Genomic DNA, 19,004 nt, shown 5'->3' on the forward strand with positions numbered 1-19,004 from the left:
TAAGATGCTGGGTGAGAAGGAGACAACTGTTGGTGCAATAGTAAGAAAATGGAAGACATACAAAATGACTGTCAATCGACATCGATCTGGGGCTCCATGCAAAATCTCACCTCGTGGGGTATCCTTAATCCTGAGGAAGGTGAGAGCTCAGCTGAAAACTACACGGGGGGGACTTGTTAATGATCTCAAGGCAGCGGGGACCACAGTCACCAAGAAAACCATTGGTAACACATTACGCCGTAATGGATTAAAATCCTGCAGTGCCCGCAAGGTCCCCCTGCTCATGAAGGCACATGTACAGGCCCGTCTGAAGTTTGCAAATGAACATCTGGATGATTCTGAGAGTGATTGGGAGAAGGTGCTGTGGTCAGATGAGACTAATATTGAGCTCTTTGGCATTAACTCAACTCGCCGTTTTTGGAGGAAGAGAAATGCTGCCTATGACCCAAAGAACACCGTCCCCACTGTCAAGCATGGAGGTGGAAACATTATGTTTTGGGGGTGTTTCTCTGCTAAGGGCACAGGACTACTTCACCGCATCAATGGGAGAATGGATGGAGCCATGTACCGTCAAATCCTGAGTGACAACCTCCTTCCCTCCACCAGGACATTAAAAATGTCTCGTGGCTGGGTCTTCCAGCACGAGAATGACCCAAAACATACAGCCAAGGCAACAAAGGAGTGGCTCAAAAAGAAGCACATTAAGGTCATGGAGTGGCCTAGCCAGTCTCCAGACCTTAATCCCATCGAAAACTTATAGAGGGAGCTGAAGATCCGAGTTGCCAAGCGACAGCCTCGAAATCTTAATGATTTACAGATGATCTGCAAAGAGGAGTGGGCCAAAATTCCATCTCTCACTGGTAAAATTAACCTAGCCTAAAAATTCTAGACTGTTCATGACTTTGACAGTGGGCAAACTTACAAAATCAGCAAGGGATCAAATACTTATTTCCTCCACTGTATATCTCCCCCTGGGGGTTCTATCTAGATAACGCCACTCAGTTTTAGTTGAAAAAAAAATAAAAAATGACATACTCACCCTGATCCCGTTCCCGCGCTGTCCGGTGGCAATGCAGATCTGCTCTCTTTTGAGTAGGTCTGCTGGAGCTGAACGACGCAAGCGGCGTGTCGTTCAAAGGCGCTGATTGGCAGGGCAGAATGACTTGCCCCGTCAATCAGCGCCTTTCAAGCAAGGAAGCGGCTCGATGACGTCATTGCACCGCTAGCATCATTGAAAGGTGCTGATTGGCAGGGCAAGTAATTTTGCCCCGCCAATCAGCGTCATTGTAAGGCGCTGAATGGTCGGGCACAGAACGTGCCCGGCTATTCAGCACTAATGCATGCATTTTTACCTGCGTGCTATAGACGCAAGTACAATTACTACAAGAGGGGGTGGCAGTCGCTAGCACCAGGGCCCCCTGAGAAGGCCCGTGCTGCCCGGCCCATACATGTTAGAGGCTCGACGGCGCAGGCCCCATAGTATCGTCACTACCGCTGTAGCAGCCATAATGGTTGCTAGCGGCGCCACCGGGCATATGGGGGGGCGTGTCGGTGGGTGGCACGGTGCCCCCTAAAGCCGCGGGCCACGTAGCAGCTGCTACAGCGGTAGTTACGCCACTGGGTGGAGCGATTGTTACTATGATCGGTCCTCCTCATAAATATCCATCATGTCAGCAGCACATCTCCCTGTTACACATGGAGATGTGCTGCCGACTAGCGACAATTTTATTGGCCGCGTAAACAAGCCGATTAGCTGATGAACGAGCGCTTGCTCATTTATCGGCTGATCGTTGCCCTGTTAATACTGGGCAATGATGGGGAATGAGCCTTCGTATGAATGATGCTATTATGAAAAACGGTTCCAAAAACGGCTCAAGAAGTGACACGTAAAAAAAACGCCCGGTCGCAACAGAACACCGTTTTTACCATTGAAATCATAAATGCATAAATGATGGGCGGAAAAAATGTTGAGAAATTGACCTGCGGTGAAGTTTTTTTGTCCGCAGCATGTCAATTATATTTGCGGAATCGCTACTTTTTTGTTGCGGGTTTTCCCCATTTAATTCAATAGGGCGGTAACTCCCGCAACTAACAGCAGATGTTGCGATTTATGCAGCGGAAAAGCTGTGATTCAGCCACAAAAATCGTAACTCAGAAAAAAAATCTTATGCATAGGCTGCAGCAGTCACATGGGATGAAAAGTCATCCCAGGGCTGCAGAACGTCAGGACATCTGAGGGATGCGTCACCATGGTAAGTATAGCTGTTTTTCTTCATTGCAGCAAACATTCAGAGCGGAAAACTGGCATAATTTGGTGCGTTTTTTTGGCCAGAATTCCCTGCGTAGTGTGTAACTTTACGCAGCGTATCAGCCCTGTGTGAACTTACCCTTAGTCAAAGAGCAAGACATACAGAATTAAAATATTTTTACCATTTCTGTCTTCTCGATTAGCTTAACCCCTTAACCCCTAAAGGACGCAGCCTTGTTTGTTTTGGCCTTAAGGCTCAGAGCCCATTTTTGAAATCTGACATATTTCACTTTATGTGGTAATAACTTCGGAATGCTTAAACCTTTCCAAGCGATTCTGAGACTGTTTTCTCGTGAGACATTGGGCTTTATGTTAGTGGTAAAATTTGGTCGATATATTCAGTGTTTATTTTTGAAAAATTGCAAAATTTAGAGAAAATGTTGAACAAATAGCATTTTTCTGAATTTAAATGCATCTGCTTGTAAAACAGATGGTTATACCACCCAAAATAGTTACTAGTTCACATTTCCCATATGTCTACTTTAGATTGGCATAGTTTTTTGAACATTCTTTCATTTTTCATGGACGTTACAAGGCTTAGAACATAAACAGCAATTTCTCATATTTTTAAGAAAATTTCAAAAGCCTTTTTTTTAAGGTGCCTGTTCAGTTCTGAAGTAGCTTTGAGGGGCCTATGTATTAGAAACCCCCGTAAAACACCCCATTTTAAAAACTAGAACCCCTCAAAGTATTCAAAACAGCATTTAGAAAGTTTTTTTTAAACCTTTAGGCATTTCACAGGAATTAAAGCAAAGTGGAGGCTAAATTTGTAAATTTCATTTTTCTTGCTGAATTTCAATTTTGTTCTCTTTTTTTTTTTCCTGTAACACAGAAAGTTTTACCAGAGAAACACTACTAAATATGTATTGTCCAGATTCTGCAGTTTTTAGAAATGTCCAACATGTGGCTGTAGTGTTCTCGTGGACTAAAACACAAGCCCCAGAACCAAAGAAGCACCTAGTGAATTTTGGGGCCTCTTTTTTTTTTTTTTATTAGAATATATTTTAGGCAGCATGCCAGGTTTGAAGATGTGTTGAGGTGCCAAAAAGGAATCCCCCAAAAGTGACCCCATTTTGGAAACTGCACCCCTGAAGGAATTAATTTGTGGTTGTTGTTACCATTTTGAACCCACAGTTTTTTCACAGCGCGTATTTGAATTGGGCTGTGAAATTAAAAAAAAATTATTTTTTTCCAATAAGATGTTATTTTTGATCAAAATTTCTTATTTTCACAGGGATCAAAATGCCCCATTTTGTTGCCCAATTTGTCCTGAGTGTGGCAATATCTCATTTGTGGTGATAAACTGCCCTTTGGGCCCATGGGAGTGCTCAGAAGGAAAGAACCACCATTTGCAGGGCCGCCATCAGGGGGGTATTAGGGGTAGTGGTGTGAGGGGCCCGGCCAAACCTAATTGAAAGGGGGGCCCGGCCACTGCTGCGACTTGTCTTTGGTAGAAAAAAACGGGCCCCTACAAAGGGGCCCGTTTTTTTCACCAAATGAATGTCGTGAGCTGCGGGCCCCCCCTCTCATGGGGGCCGTCAAACACCGCCGACCGATCACGCGCACCCGCAAACTCGCGACCGTCCGAGCACGCACCCGGCAAAAGCGCGCAACCGCGACAGCACGGGCGCTCGCAGAAGCAACAGCACGCACGCTCGCAGCCTCGACAGCACGCGCGCACCCGCGATCGCACTTGCGATCGGCCGCGCACACACATGGACCCAACTTACCTGGAGCCTGGCTGGAGGTGAAGGACTGGACGTCTGGACCGAAGACCTCGCCTGGAAGACCTCGCCTGAAGGACCTCGCCTGAAGAGGACTGGAGTGGGAGCAGCAGCTCTTCTGACACGGTGAGTAAAGTGTGTAAAAGTGCTGTTTACGTATGGCCCTGTTCACACAAAGTATTTTGCAGGCAGAAAAAAAATCTGCCTCAAAATTCCTTAAAGAATTTTGAGGCAGATTTTGACCTGCACACACTATCTTGCCGCGTTTTTTTGCTGCGTTTTTTGCCCGCGGCGATTGAGGACAGCAGGCAAAAAACGCCGCGAAAAATGCATTTTCTGCCTCCCATTGATTTCGATGGGAGGTCAGAGGCAGAACCGCGGCAAGAAAGGACGTGCTGCTTTTTCTTTTTTCCGCGACTGGCTCCCATTGATTTCAGATTAAATCAATGGGAGGCGGTTTTGAAAGTTTTTTGGTGCTGATTCTGACGCAGTGTCCGAGTCAATATCAAGGCCCAAAAACTCTGTGAACTGGGCCTTATTGTTAGGGCTTATTCAGACGAACGTGTAATACATCCGTGCAACGTGTGTGATTTTCACGTGCCTCGCGCGGTCCTATGTTACTCTATGGGGCCGTGCAGACTGTCAGTGATTTTCACGCGCCTCGCACGGACCTATGTTACTCTATGGGGCCATTCAGACTGTCAGTGATTTTCACGCAGCGTGTGTCCGTGTGTCCGCTGCGTAAAACTCACGACATGTCCGATATTTGTGCATTTTTCGCGCATCACGCACCCATTGACGTCAATGGGTGCGTGAAAATCCCGCCCAGCACTTCCGCAGCAGTATAAACTATGAATGAAAACAGAAAAGCACCACGTGCTACAAACATACAAACCGAGTGTCATAATGATGGCGGCTGCGCGAAAATCACGCAGCCGCGCATCATACGCTGCTGACACACGGAGCTGTTATGGATCTTTTGCATGCGCAAAATGCCACGTTTTTTGCGCGCGCAAAAAGCACACGCTTGTGTGAATCCGGCCTTAGGGTAGGAACACACTAGGCATGAACACTGCGGATTTTATGCAACATATTTTATTGTGGAAAATCCGCAGCGTATCACAGTCGCAGCAGAGTGGATGAGATATGAACAAATCTCATCCACACGCTGCAAAAAAAAATGGACCTGCAGTGTGGCTTTTGGCTTTTTAAGCCGCAGCGTTTCAATGTATTCTGTGGAATCGCTGCTCCTCTGTTGCGGAAATGCTGCGGTTCTGCCGCAAAAATCACAAATGAGAAAAAAAAAGAAGGTACTTTTTTAAATTGATAAAGTTTAGACTTACCCCGGCCGTAGTCCTGGTGACGCGATCCTCTATTCTTAGCGCAGCCCCGCCTCCTGTCATGACGTTTCATCCCATGTGACTGCTGCAGCGGTCACATGGTCTACAGCGTCATCCCAGGAGGCGGGGCTACGTTCAGAAGAGAGAGACGCGTCACCTAAACTACGGCCGGGGCAAGTCTAAACGTTTTTTTCCCTGCAGGATTCCCGCAGCGGACATGCCTCACGAAACCTGCGCCACTATTTGGTGCGGTTTTGCTGGCAGAATTCCCTGCGGCTACCGGGGCGGATAAGCTGTGTCGTTTTACTCAGCATATCCGCCTAGTGTGTCCCTTATGATGTCGCTCCTGGAGCTGCTGCCGGTCTCTAAATAGGCAGTTGGTCCAGTACAATTTGGAATTATTTTTTTTTGTGAACCAGCTTAAAAAAATACAAAACTTTTGTGTTAGGGCCTGTTCACATCACCGTTCGCTTCCGTTCCGGGGTTCCGTCTGAGGTTTCCGTCGGGTGAACCCCGCAACGGAAAGTGACAGCACAGCTTCCGTTTCAGTCACCATTGATCTCAATGGTGACGGAAACATCGCTAATGGTTTCCGTTCGTCACCATTCTGGCTGGTTTTCGGACGGAATCAATAGCGTAGTCGACTGCGCTAATGGTGACGGAAACGGAAGCTGTGCTGTCACTTTCACTTTCCGTTGCGGGGTTCACCCGACGGAAACCTCAGACGGAACCCCGGAACGGAAGCGAACGGTGATGTGAACAGGCCCTAACACAAAAGTTTTGTATTTTTTTAAGCTGGTTCACAAAAAAAAATAATTCCAAATTCTACTGGACCAACTGCCTATTTAGAGACCGGCAGCAGCTCCAGGAGCGACATCATAAGGGACACACTAGGCGGATATGCTGAGTAAAACTACACAGCTTATCCGCCCCGGTAGCCGCAGGGAATTCTGCCAGCAAAACCGCACCAAATAGTGGCGAAGGTTTCGTGAGGCATGTCCGCTGCGGGAATCCTGCAGGGAAAAAAAAGTTTAGACTTGCCCCGGCCGTAGTCCTGGTGACGCATCTCTCTCTTCTGAACGTAGCCCCGCCTCCTGGGATGATGCTGTAGACCATGTGACCGCTGCAGCAGTCACATGGGATGAAACGTCATGACAGGAGGCGGGGCTGCGCTAAGAATAGAGGATCGCGTCACCAGGACTACGACCGGGGGAGTCTAAACTTTATCAATTTAAAAAAGTACTTTTTTTTTTTCTCATGTGTGATTTTTGCGGCAGAACCGCGGCATTTCCGCAACAGAGGAGCAGCGATTCCACAGAATACATTGACACGCTGCTGCTTAAAAAGCCAAAAGCCACACTGCAGGTCCATTATTTTTGCAGCGTGTGGATGACATTTGTTCACATCTCATCCTCTCTGCTGCGACTGTAATACGCTGCGGATTTTCCACAATAAAATGTGCTGCATAAAATCTGCAGCGTTCATGCCTAGTGTGTTCCTACCCTAAGGCCGGATTTACACGAGCGTGTGCTATTTGCGCGCGCAAAAACGTGGCGTTTTGCACATGCAAAAGGTCCATAACACCTCCGTGTGGCAGCAGCGTATGATGCGTGGCTGTGTGATTTTCGCGCAGCCGCCATCATTATGACACTCTGTTTGTATGTTTGTAGCACGTGGTGCTTTTCTGTTTTCATTCATAGTTTATACGGCTGCGGAAGTGCTGGCCGTGATTTTCACGCACCCATTGACTTCAATGGGTGCGTGATGCTCGAACAATGCACAAATATAGGACATGTCGTGAGTTTTACGCAGCGGACACACGGACACACGCTGCGTGAAAATCACTGACAGTCTGAACGGCCCCATAGAGTAACATAGGTCCGTGCGAGGCGCGTGAAAATCACGCGCGTTGCACGGATGTATTACACGTTCGTCTGAATAAGCCCTAACAATAAGGCCCAGTTCACAGTTTTTGGCCCTTGATATTGACTCGGACACTGCGTCAGAATCAACACCAAACAACTTCCAAAACCGCCTCCCATTGATTTAATCTGAAATCAATGGGAGCCAGTCACGGAAAAAAGAAAAAGCAGCACGTCCTTTCTTGTCGCGGTTCCGCCTCTTACCTCCCATCGAAATCAATGGGAGGCAGAAAATGCATTTTTCCCTGCGTTTTTTGTCTGCTGTCCTCAATCGCCGCGGGCAAAAAACGCGGCAAGATAGTGTGGGCAGGTCAAAATCTGCCTCAAAATTCGGTGCGCGGTTCCAGGCGGTCGCGGGTGCGCATGCGCGGGAGTTTGCGGGTGCGCGCGATCGGTCGCACGGGCGGCGGTCTTTGACGGGGCCTTTGACGGGGCCTGTTTTTTTTCTACCAAAGGCAAGTCGCGGCAGTTTGCCGGGCCCCCCTTTCAATTAGGTTTGGCCGGGCCTCTCACATCAGTACCCCTAATACCCCCCTGATGGCGGCCCTGGGTACCATGATATAGTTCCGTTAACAGGCGGTGCCACGGTAGGGGGGCCCATAAAATTTAGCTGTAGGGGGCCCTGAAATTCCTGATGGCGGCCCTGACCATTTGGCCTACTGGGGATTTTCTGGTGCTAAGTCATGTATGCAGAAGCCCCTGATGTACCAGTACAGTTGAAACCCCCGAGAAGTGACCCCGTTTTAAAAACTACACCCCTTAAGGCATTCTTCTAGAGGTGTAGTGAGCATTTTGACCTCACAGGTATTGTGTAAAAGATAATGCGCAGCAGATGGTGCAGAGTGAGATTTGGAATTTTCTTTACATATATGCCAATTCGGTGTCCGATATATTGTGCCCATATATTGTGCCGATATATTATAAACCAAGGGATGTATGATAAATTTTAAAACACTCTTTCATACAGAGCTCTGGTTATTCGGGACACGTGTCACATTGGTATATTGTGTCATCCCTTATCGCCCTCTTATAGCAGACTTTGCACCTCTTTTGACTTTTTCCCTTCTTGCCAGTTTGGGGAACTTCTCCTGGAAAGTGTTGCCCTGGTATGACGCGTGTGGCCTCTCTTCCAGAAGTACTGGGTGCCCCCCCTTCTTGGTCCCTAAAGATTAGGTTCTTGATAACCTCTTGAAATTCCAGGAAAGTTCCCCTCTGGCCTGTACATCGATGTAGCACTTACGCATTGTACAATGCCATCTGTATGATGTGCACGGCCAGCTTCTTATACCACACGGCATGGCGCTGTAGGGCTTCAGGACTTGATCTAACAAGTCCACCCCTCCCATGTACCTATTGTAGTCCAGGATGTAGTCTGGTTTGGGGGGTCTCTGTACTGGTACGTCATACTGGTACATGGGTACAGTTGTGGTCATGTTTTGTTGTCAATACAAGGACATCTCTCTTGTTCTTGTACTTGACACACAATATGTTGCTGCTAGAATGTGCCCGGCTCTCACCCCTTCTTGTTTGCCCAAACAGTGTCTTAGGGACAGTGGCGGATTAAGAAGATCATGGGCCCTGGGCTGTTACCAAAACTTGGGCCCCCCTTCTCCACAGCCACCCTGCCACGCTGTAACTATTGCTAACACTACCTTTTTGCACAAGCATTAACAAATGGGTGTTACGATTCCCCTTTCACAGGGCTGTGTCCCTACATACTGACAGTATCACACTGTGCAGGGACACAGCGTCAACCCCCCATGTAGCTAGAGCCACACACACACCCCCTGTACCTAGAGTCACACACACACACACACACACACACACACACCCTGTAGCTAGAGCCACACACACACACACACACACACACACACACACACACACACACACACCCTGTAGCTAGAGCCAAACACACACACACCCTGTAGCTAGAGCCACACACACACCCCCTGTAGCTAGAGCCACACACACACCCCCTGTAGATAGAGCCACACACACACACACACACACACACCTGTAGATAGAGCCACACACACATCCCCCTGTAGATAGCGCCACACACGCAACCCCCCGTAGAGAGCGTCACACAGCCCCCTATAGATAGCATCACTCAGCCCCCTATAGATAGCATCACACAGCACTCCCCCTTATATATAGTGCCACACAGCGCTCCCCCCCCCTTGTATATAGTGCTACACAGCGTCGCTACACTGCAGCCCTGGGATGAAATTTTATCCCATTTGACTGTTGCAGCCTGTGATTGGCCTGTGATTGGCTGCAGCGGTCACATGTTGTGAAACGTCATCCCAGGAGGCCGGCCTGGACGAAGAAACAGAATTCTGGGCAAGTATAAGATTTTTATTTTTTCTAAATTCCGTTTTTACATAACATCTGCTATCTGTTGCGGGTTTTACCTCCCCGTTGAATTAAATGGGGAAAACCCGAAACAAATGAGCAGCGTTTACGCAAATACAATTGACATGCTGCGGAATAAAAAACCGCACCACAGGTCAATTTCTGAGCTTTTTTTTCCCCCACTTATCATTTACGCAGCGTGTGATGAGAATTGTTCACATCTAATCTACTCTGCTGCTACTGTATTAGGGCTTGTCCACACTTAACGGAATTGCTGCGTATTTTCTGCCCGGAAAATACGCAGAATACGGTAGCCGCAAAGCGAGTGAGATTTACCAAATCTCATCCAGACGCTGCGTAAAATTTCCGACCAGACATTTTGTCCTGCGGTGCCTATTTCTCGTACTTCAGCATGTCAATTCCTGCTGCGGAAAGTGGACAGAATTGGTGTGTTTTTTAGAGGAGACGTCCCCATCTCCCAACATTGAGAAAAACGCAGCAAAATACGCACCAATTTCTGCAGCAAAATTTCTGCTAGTTTCTGCGGAATTGCTGCTGAAATATATATATATATATATATATATATATATATATATATATATATATATATATACACAAACACACACACACACACACACACACACACACACACATATGCATACATGAGTATGCAAATTATACACATACAAAGTACACATGAGTATGCACATTATACACATATAAAGTACACATTGTGAACACACATGAGTATGCACATTATACCCATATAAAGTACATATGAGTATGCACATTATACACATATAAAGTACACATGAGTATGCACATTATACACATATAAAGTACACATGAGTATGCACATTATACACATATAAAGTACACCTGAGTATGCACATTATACACATATAAAGTACACGTTGTGAACACACATGAGTATGCACATTATACACATATAAAGCACACATGAGTATGCACATTATAAACATATAAAGTACACATTGTAAACACACATGCACTTACCTCTTATGTAGGATATTTGTGAGTCTTCACTGCAGCTCTTCTCCTGCTCACAGCCCGACACAGAGCCCGCCGACAGTCTCCCCTCCCCTATGTCCCGACAGCTAGCAGCAGGAGGAGAGATGTTTAGAGCAGGGAAGGGGGCTGGAGGGGGAGCTTCTAAAGCAGCAGAGACCACGGCTGCTAAGTAGGAGCAAAGCTCCCCTCGTCTCATGAGTCATGACAGGTGCGGTCCTGGCACCGGGGCTCCCTCCAGTGCTAGAGACACCACTGGGCATGAGGGGGTTCGGGTGGCTATGGGCCCCCTGGGAGCCTTGGGCCCCGGGCGGCCGACCCGAACCGCCCTAATGATAATCCGCCACTGCTTAGGGAGGCCTCTCAGATTTCTTCTAGCAGTGCCGCATACCGCAGTACTTCTGGAAGCGAGGCACTTGAAGAGTGGGACACTGGTATGAAAATGATCTAGGTAGAGGTGGTAACTCTGGTCCAGCAGTGGGTGCACCAAATCCCACACAATTTTTGCATTAACTCCAAGTAAGGGGGAGCATTCAGGGGGCTGAATACTGGTGTCCTTCCTTCATATATCCAAAATTTGTAGGTATACCCTGATGCACTCTCACACAGCTTATACCTCTTGACTCCATACCTTGCCCTCTTACTCGGTAGGTACTGGTGGAATTGAAGCCTCCCTTTAAAATGTACCAAGGACTCATCAATAGAAATACAATTCTTGGGTGTGTATGCTTGGGAAAACCGGGCACTGAAATAGAAACGGTCAAAACTGGGGTCATCTCAGGGTGGGCACTGCTCATTATCAGTATAATGTAAGAAGCAAAGTATTGCCTCATAACGCATCCTGGACACGGCCATACGGTACATCGGGGTGTGGTATAAGAAAAGGCCTCTTTTTTTATTTTTGTTTATTTTTTTTAGGTTCCAGTTCAGTTCTGAAGTGGCTTTGAGGGACCTATATATTAGAAACCCTTATCAAACACCCCATTTTAGAAACTAGGCCCCTCAAAGTATTCAAAACAGCATTTAGAAAGTTTATTAACCCTTTAAGTGTTTCACAGGAATTTAAAGCAAAGTAGAGGTGAAATTTACATATATAATTTTTTTGTCAGAAAATCCTTTTTATTCCATTTTTTTTACAGAAGGTTTTACCAGAGAAACGCAACTCAATACTTATTGCCCAGATTCTCCAGTTTTAAGAAATATCCCACATGTGGCTCTAGTGCAGTAATGGACTGAAGTACCGGCCTCCGAAGCAAAGGAGCACCTAGGAGATTATGAGGCCTCCTTTTTATTAGGTACCATGTCCGGTTTGAAGAGGTCTTGTGGTGCCAAAACAGTGGAAACCCTCCAAAAGTGACCCTATTTTGGAAACTAGACCCCTTGAGGAATTCATTGTAGTTTTCATGGGGTGCATGCGACTTTTTGATCTATTGTTAAGAGGCGTTCTACTAAAAAAGAGCCTTTCTACTATTGTTTTTTATTCTATTTTTTTTACAGAGTTCACCATGCACTATAAATTCACCATGCACTACAATTCACTTTATTCTAGGTGGCGATACGATTACGGCGATACCAGATGTTTATAGTTTTTTTTATGTCTTATGGCGTTTGCACAATAAAATATTTTTTATAAAAAATCATTTACTTTTTGTGTTGCCATATTCTAGGAGCCATAACTTTTTTTTTTCCATCAAGAAAGCAGTGCGAGGACTTATTTTTTGCATAACGAACTGCAGTTTCGATCAGTACCATTTTTAGGTACATCTGACTTTATCTCTTTTTATTCCATTTTTTGGGAAGTGAAGTGCCAAAAACATTGTGATTCTGGTACGGTTTATTATTATTTTCTTTTACGGCGTTCACCGTGCGGGATAAATAATGATATACTTTTGCAGTTCAGGCCGTTATGGACGCGGCGATACCAATTATGTATAGTTTATTTATTGATTTTTATTAATAATAAAGGACTGATAGGGGAAAAAGGGGGATTTTAACTTTTTGTTACTTTTAAAACTTTTATTTTTACACATCTTTTTTTTACTTTATTACTTTGTCCCACTAGTGTACTTGAGGGCAGGAGGCCCTGATCGCTATTCTAATACACAGAACTACATGCGTAGTGCAGTGTATTAGAGCTGTCAGCTACTCGCTGACAGCAAGCATAGTGGGTCCTGACTTAGTCAGGACCCACTAGGCTTCCGTAGATGGCATAGCCAGACGCCTTTATTAGGCGTCCGGTTGCCATAGCCACCATCGCCGGCCGCTATCGTGTAGTGGGCCGACGATGGTAGTTTAACCCCTAAGAAGCCGCGATCGCTATTGAACGCGGCTTCCAAGGGGTTAATCAGCGGGGACACAGCGATCGGTCCCCTCTTAAGGAGCTGCGGCAGCTGCTATGCGAGACAGCAGCTGTCACAGCTCCTGTATGTGTCGGGAAGATGGCCGAAATGGCCGTTCCTCCCACGACGTACTATTCAGTCGCTGAGCGCGAAGGGGTTAAAGGGGTTATCCGGTGACCAAAAATTGTATTGCAATAATATATTTATGTGAAACGAAGTAACTTACTAATGTACTTTAATTCAAAATTCTGTACTAAATGGTACAGTTCAAACCTCGTGAATTGTTCCTGGAAGTGCTGGAGCATTTCTAATAATGATGACACTCCGACGCAGCACCACACGAGGGCTTGCTTCATGTGCTGTTCGTGAACATGACCGCAAGGGGTTGTCACATTGCCTATTGCTTGAGTCCCGAGCAGAGCATCAGCTAGCGCTTGCTCGGGACTCCAGCCCTGCTCCCGACATCCATATTTGGTAAATTTAGGGGTTTCTTATCGCTGGAGTTCCCGAGCAGAGCATCAGCTGATGCACTGCCTGGGGACTACAGTACTTCTGCCAACGTCACTGTCACTGTATATATATGGACAATGACGTTGGCAGCAGTACTGGAGTACCTGAGCAGAGCATCAGCTGATGCTCTGCTTGGGAACTCCAGCGATAGGAAACCCCTGAAGTCACTGACCATATATGGATATTGACGTCTGGAGCAGGGCTGGAGTCCCGAGCAAAGCGCTAGCTGATGCTGTGTTTTATTTTTTTTTAAAACAAGTCTCGAGCAGTGTATCGGTGTGATTGGTGCAACTTTGTAATTACATTTTATTAAAAATAATTTTTAATTTTTGAGATACAGCTGCTTTGTATCCTGTATACAGAGCAGCTGTATCTTGCGCTGAATCCAGGACCCGCTGTCACTTAACCCGTCAGTCCCGCGCACCTGACTGATTCAGGTTTCAGCGCTACATACAGCTGCTCTATATACAGGATACAAAGCATCTGTGTCTCAAAAAGTAAAAATAATTTTAAATAAAATGTAATTACAAAGTTGCACCAATCACACCGATATACACACATTTTTATAATAAATAAAAAACCTTTTTCAAAGGTGTACATAGCCTTTAAACAGAATCCCCTCACCTTTAAAAATTTACCGTTAAGTTCCCCCTCTCCCAAAAAATGGATAATGAATCCCCTCCCCCACACAGCATTCACAGCCAAGTCCCCACTCCCCCACAAAAACGTTTTACAATGAATCCCCTCCCCCAAACATAACATTTAGGATAGGAACACACACGGCGTATTCAGGGCGGATACACTGCGTCAAGTTGAAAAGCGTATCCGCCCTGAACAATGCACGGAATGCCATCCGAAATCCCGCACCACACTGTGGTGCGTTTTTGTGAGCGTAAATTCTGCTCTGCAAATTATCGCACGTACTTACCCCCTTCCTCCTCTGACATCCACTCTGGCCTCCCTGGATGACGTTGCAGGCCATGTGACCACTGCAGCCTGTGATTGGCTTCAGCGGTCACATGGCCTGCTATGTCATCCAAGGAGGCCGGACTGGAGAGCAGGGAACTCTGGGTAAGTATAACTTTATATATTTTTTTCTTACTTGCGATTTTTGCAGTGGAATCACTGTGATTCCGCCACAAAAATATTGCAACACACACCACTTTGTTGCGGGTTTAAGCACCCCATTGAATTAAATGGGAAAACCTGCAACAGAAGAGCTGCGTTTCCGCAGCATTAATTGATCTACTGTGGTTGAATAAACCGCACCGCAGGTCAATTTATGTGCGGTTTTTTTCTACGCCATTTTTCCGCAGTGTGGGGATGAGGTTTGTTGAAATCTCATCCACACTGCTGCTACTGTAAAACGCTGTGGATTTTTCGCTATGAATCCGTAGTGTTTACGCTGTGTGTGTTTGTATCCTTACATTTCCCTTTTACCTGTCCTGACCTCCATAGAGGAATCGTCTCTCAGCTGCCTGTTACAAGTTGCAGGCAGACGGTGAGGAGAGCTGTGTGTTGCTCCTCCTCCCCAGCCCTTTCTTCTTCTATCCTCCTTGCCTGCTTGTGAACTACGGTAGATGGGGCGATGCACTGCAGCAAACTGCAGGGCCCCATATTTTACTACAGCCCGGTCGGAGACAGAACCTGTATTTCTCCTGCACATAGTGTGTGACCACGTGCAGCTGCATTATACATCAGATGTGACATCATATAATGCAACCACCCGGCCGGTGGTCAAATGTTCTGTTCAGGAGAATCACAGGGATTGTGGCGAAAGCTCCCACCCCTCTATCCAGTGCTCCACTGTGCTCTCTTTAACTCCCCACGGCCCTAAACATCTACTGGAGCACCAGCTCGGGGGGCACATGCCACCCTGCCCCCCAGCCCGCTTCTTGTGGGAGGCACTACTGGGGCATGATACTGTGGAGGCACTCTAGGGGCATGATACCATTTGGGGGCACTCTAGGGTCATGATACTGTATGTGGGCACAAATGGATCTGGGTGTGTATGGACGGGATTGGGCAGGCTTAGAGGTGCGAGTTAATGTTAAAAAAAAATTGTTGTCCCTCTTTCTGATCGTTGAAAGATGGGAGGTTTGCATGCTAAGAGTTTAATATGATGGAGATCTGTTTTTATTTTTTGATTGTAGATTTTTTTAAAATTCTATTTTCTGTATATGATTATGGGGGCAGCCATCTTTCCTGAGCTGCTTTTAACCGTATTTAAATATATGGTTTACACCAGCCACATGGACCATAGGAACCTGTGAACAGGAGGGGACCCATTGACTTTAATGGGGGTTCTAGGTATGCTCTGTGACCTGTGCAAAGGCCATTGTGCAGTAAGGGATACGAGGGCAGCTGTGTCCATCACCTATTGTCAATTGTGCCTCCTGTGTTATCTATATATAGGTGTTACCTTTCATTGATCCTGCCTGTGATGATGAAATGACTGCTGACAGGTGATCTCTATAGAACAGGAAGGGTCAGTCTATTGTGAGGATAATTTTTTAATGACCAAAAATTCTTGAAAAGTATGTTTGACAAACTGGATTTATAGGTCATTTTCTGATGACATATTTCCTTTAAAATGGGTCTGGATGTCTGTTTAGAAAGATATAATATTATATTTCTGGAGATAAATCAATGATACTGGGGCATATTTGAAAATGGAAGGACTGTTTCCCCCTAAATACTGATATCGAATATATATTGGTTTTTAAAAAAAAATTAAAACTTCTGCACAATAAAATATACGAATGGGAAAAAAAGGGGTTTAAGTTTTTCGCATCACAAGGGCACCTATAAATGTATGGCGCAGTGCAAGAGGGGCCTAAGAAATTATAGCTGAGTTCTGAATGTTTGATATAGGAAGAAAGACCAGTTTTTCTGTTCGAGAATGAATGAGGCCCAATATGTGTTCTGATAATAAAAAAGGCTGATGTCCATAAATTAACAACACTTAGATTATTTAGTGAAATGTGACTAGGCTTTGGACTGTTCTTTGTTATCTATGAACGGAGAGTGTATTATATTTGATAGTGTATTATAATTAGTGCTTATTTTTATTTTATTCACTGATTTTTCTTTTTAGGACCTGTCATGTGGCTGCTTCTTCTTGTGGTCTTAGGTTTGATCTACCTCTTCAGGTGGAACCAAAGACGTTTGATTCTACCAAATCTTATAGATAAGCATGTGCTGATCACCGGATGTGACTCTGGCTTTGGAAACTTAGCAGCCAAGCAGTTGGACAGACGTGGCATGCATGTACTTGCAGCTTGTCTTACACAGAAAGGAGCTGAAAATCTGAAGAAGGAGTCATCTAGTAGGCTGAAGACTGCGATCCTTGATGTTACTGACAGTCAGAGTGTGAATGCTGCAGCTACATGGGTTGCTTCCATTGTAGGAGATAAAGGTCAAATCATTATTTATTTTTTTATCTCTTTTGTACATCATCCATTATAGCAAAGCATCGGCTACATGCGCTTTACTTTTTTTTACTTTTTTCACATAAGTTCTCAAGATTTAGATATACTTAAAGAGAGAAAAAGACATAGGGCGTTATCCCACGTTTGAAATTGTCAAGAATGAGAGACTATTGAATAGTCCTCACCTGGTGATGTCGTGCTAGGAGCACGGCATCCCTGTAGACATATTCTAGGGAATGTAGAGGTCCAGGAAACTGCAAGCCGCGGGTTCGTCCGGATGCAAAATTTCATCCGGTTACAGTATGGGAAAAAAGTTGTATAGGTATATTCCTAGGAAGCTATACCTAAAAAGAAACCTTGTTGCAGCGGTGTTCCCTACTCGTGAAAATCCTTTGAGTGGTACCCAGTGATGAATATCCAAAAGTAATGTTGAGGTTGTGCAAATAAAGGGTTTTATTTGTGATCATAAAAGAAACGCGTTTTGAAGCCATACTGGCTCCTTCACCAGGCAGTATCACATAGATAGGTTGGTATGTGAATAGTGCAAGTATTTGTACCTAAAAAACCGAGAAGAAAAAAATGGGACGAAAAAGGGGAGTGGCATTGATAAAAGATCAAAGGTAAAAAAAAGCTTATCAAAAAACTAAAAGGCTAAAATAAATAGATTGCTTAACAACTACAGACAAGTCCACTTCAAAGGACAAACTCAACCAATTGAGTAAATTACATTTTATCACCACTTTTAACAAAAAATGTGAGAAATTCTAAGTACTCATTGGCATGTTCTCACTCACGACCCATTTCTAAAACCCTTTCTACCTACCAGGCCTAAATGCACATACTGTAGAGCGCCAACTTTGAAGAATATATTAGCCCCAAGTAGAGTTTAACATTGGTCATTAACTAATAACAATAACACGAAAACCCTTCCTTTACTACCCTTGGGGAATTTCAAATGTTGGTAAAAATCGCTGTCTCTGCTGCACCAGCATAGAACACAATTGTGGTTCTTTTTACTAGCAATAGTACTCAGGAAGTTTTTTCCCTCAAACACAGGCTAACATGCCAATCCCAATTTGTTGTCTACCTTATCAATTGCATCTGTGGAGTCCAATATGTAGGGCGAACTATCCAACCATTACACTGTCGCCTGAATAAGCATCGCTCTATTTGCAATAAAAAACTATTGGTCCATAGTATTTCGAAACATTGTACCTTGGCACATGAAGGGGATTTAAAGTGCTATACTGTTATGCTCATTGACTCCATTGATACACACCAAGCAAATAGATTTGAATCCCTTTGTCGACAAGAAATTTATTGGATCTATAGGTTGAATACTTTAGTGCAGGGGTCTCAAACTCGGCCGGGTAAGTGGGCCGCATATAGAAAAAATGGGAAGTTGACGGGCCGCATTACTTTCAAATTTGATACAATACAAAATTATTGTTAATCAATTAGTTATTTCAACAATCCAGCTTTCCAGTTTAAGTGTCGCTAAATGCAGTCCGGCGGCTCAGTTAGCACACATGTCAAGATTGGGCAGCCCCTTTTTAGATAGTGCCACAGTGCCCTCTGTGGATGCTGCCGCAGTGCCCTCTGTGGATGCTGCCGCAGTGCCCTCTGGATGCTGCCGTAGTGCCCTCTGTGGATGCTGCCGCAGTGCCCTCTGTGGATGCTGCCGCAGTGCCCTCTGTGGATAATGCAACACACCCCTAGATAAGGCCACAGTGCCCTCTGTAGATAAGGCCACAGTGCCCTCTGTAGATAAGGCCACAGTGCCCTCTGTAGAGAAGGCCACAGTGCCCTCTGTAGAGAAGGCCACAGTGCCCTCTGTAGAGAAGGCCACAGTGCCCTCTGTAGATAATGCAACACACCCCTAGATAATGCCAGTGTCCTCTTCAGATACTGCCACACACCCACTTGTAGATAGTGCCACAGTGCCCTCTATAGAGGCTGCCACAGTGCCCTCTGTAGAGGCTGCCACAGTGCCCTCTGTAGAGGCTGCCCCAGTGCCCTCTGTAGAGGCTGCCCCAGTGCCCTCTG

General features: G+C 45.6%; 2 protein-coding genes across 6 annotated transcripts in view; both read left to right on the forward strand.

The window, feature by feature from the left end:
- LOC142742384 (retinol dehydrogenase 7-like) overlaps positions 1-19,004 on the forward strand; it is a 45,167-nt gene that overhangs the window by 19,300 nt on the left and 6,863 nt on the right. For both annotated transcript variants that reach the window (XM_075852079.1, XM_075852080.1), the window contains exon 2: positions 16,625-16,945. In XM_075852079.1, coding sequence (XP_075708194.1) covers positions 16,633-16,945 — 313 coding nt within the window. In that variant the 5' untranslated portion in view covers positions 16,625-16,632. The remainder of the gene's footprint in view (positions 1-16,624; positions 16,946-19,004) is intronic.
- Positions 1-19,004, forward strand: part of NACA (nascent polypeptide associated complex subunit alpha) — a 495,234-nt gene that overhangs the window by 8,181 nt on the left and 468,049 nt on the right. The gene's annotated exons all lie outside the window — the stretch shown is intronic.

Source organism: Rhinoderma darwinii, chromosome 2 (genome assembly GCF_050947455.1).
Source record: "Rhinoderma darwinii isolate aRhiDar2 chromosome 2, aRhiDar2.hap1, whole genome shotgun sequence".
In the NCBI taxonomy this organism is placed as follows: domain Eukaryota; kingdom Metazoa; phylum Chordata; class Amphibia; order Anura; family Rhinodermatidae; genus Rhinoderma; species Rhinoderma darwinii.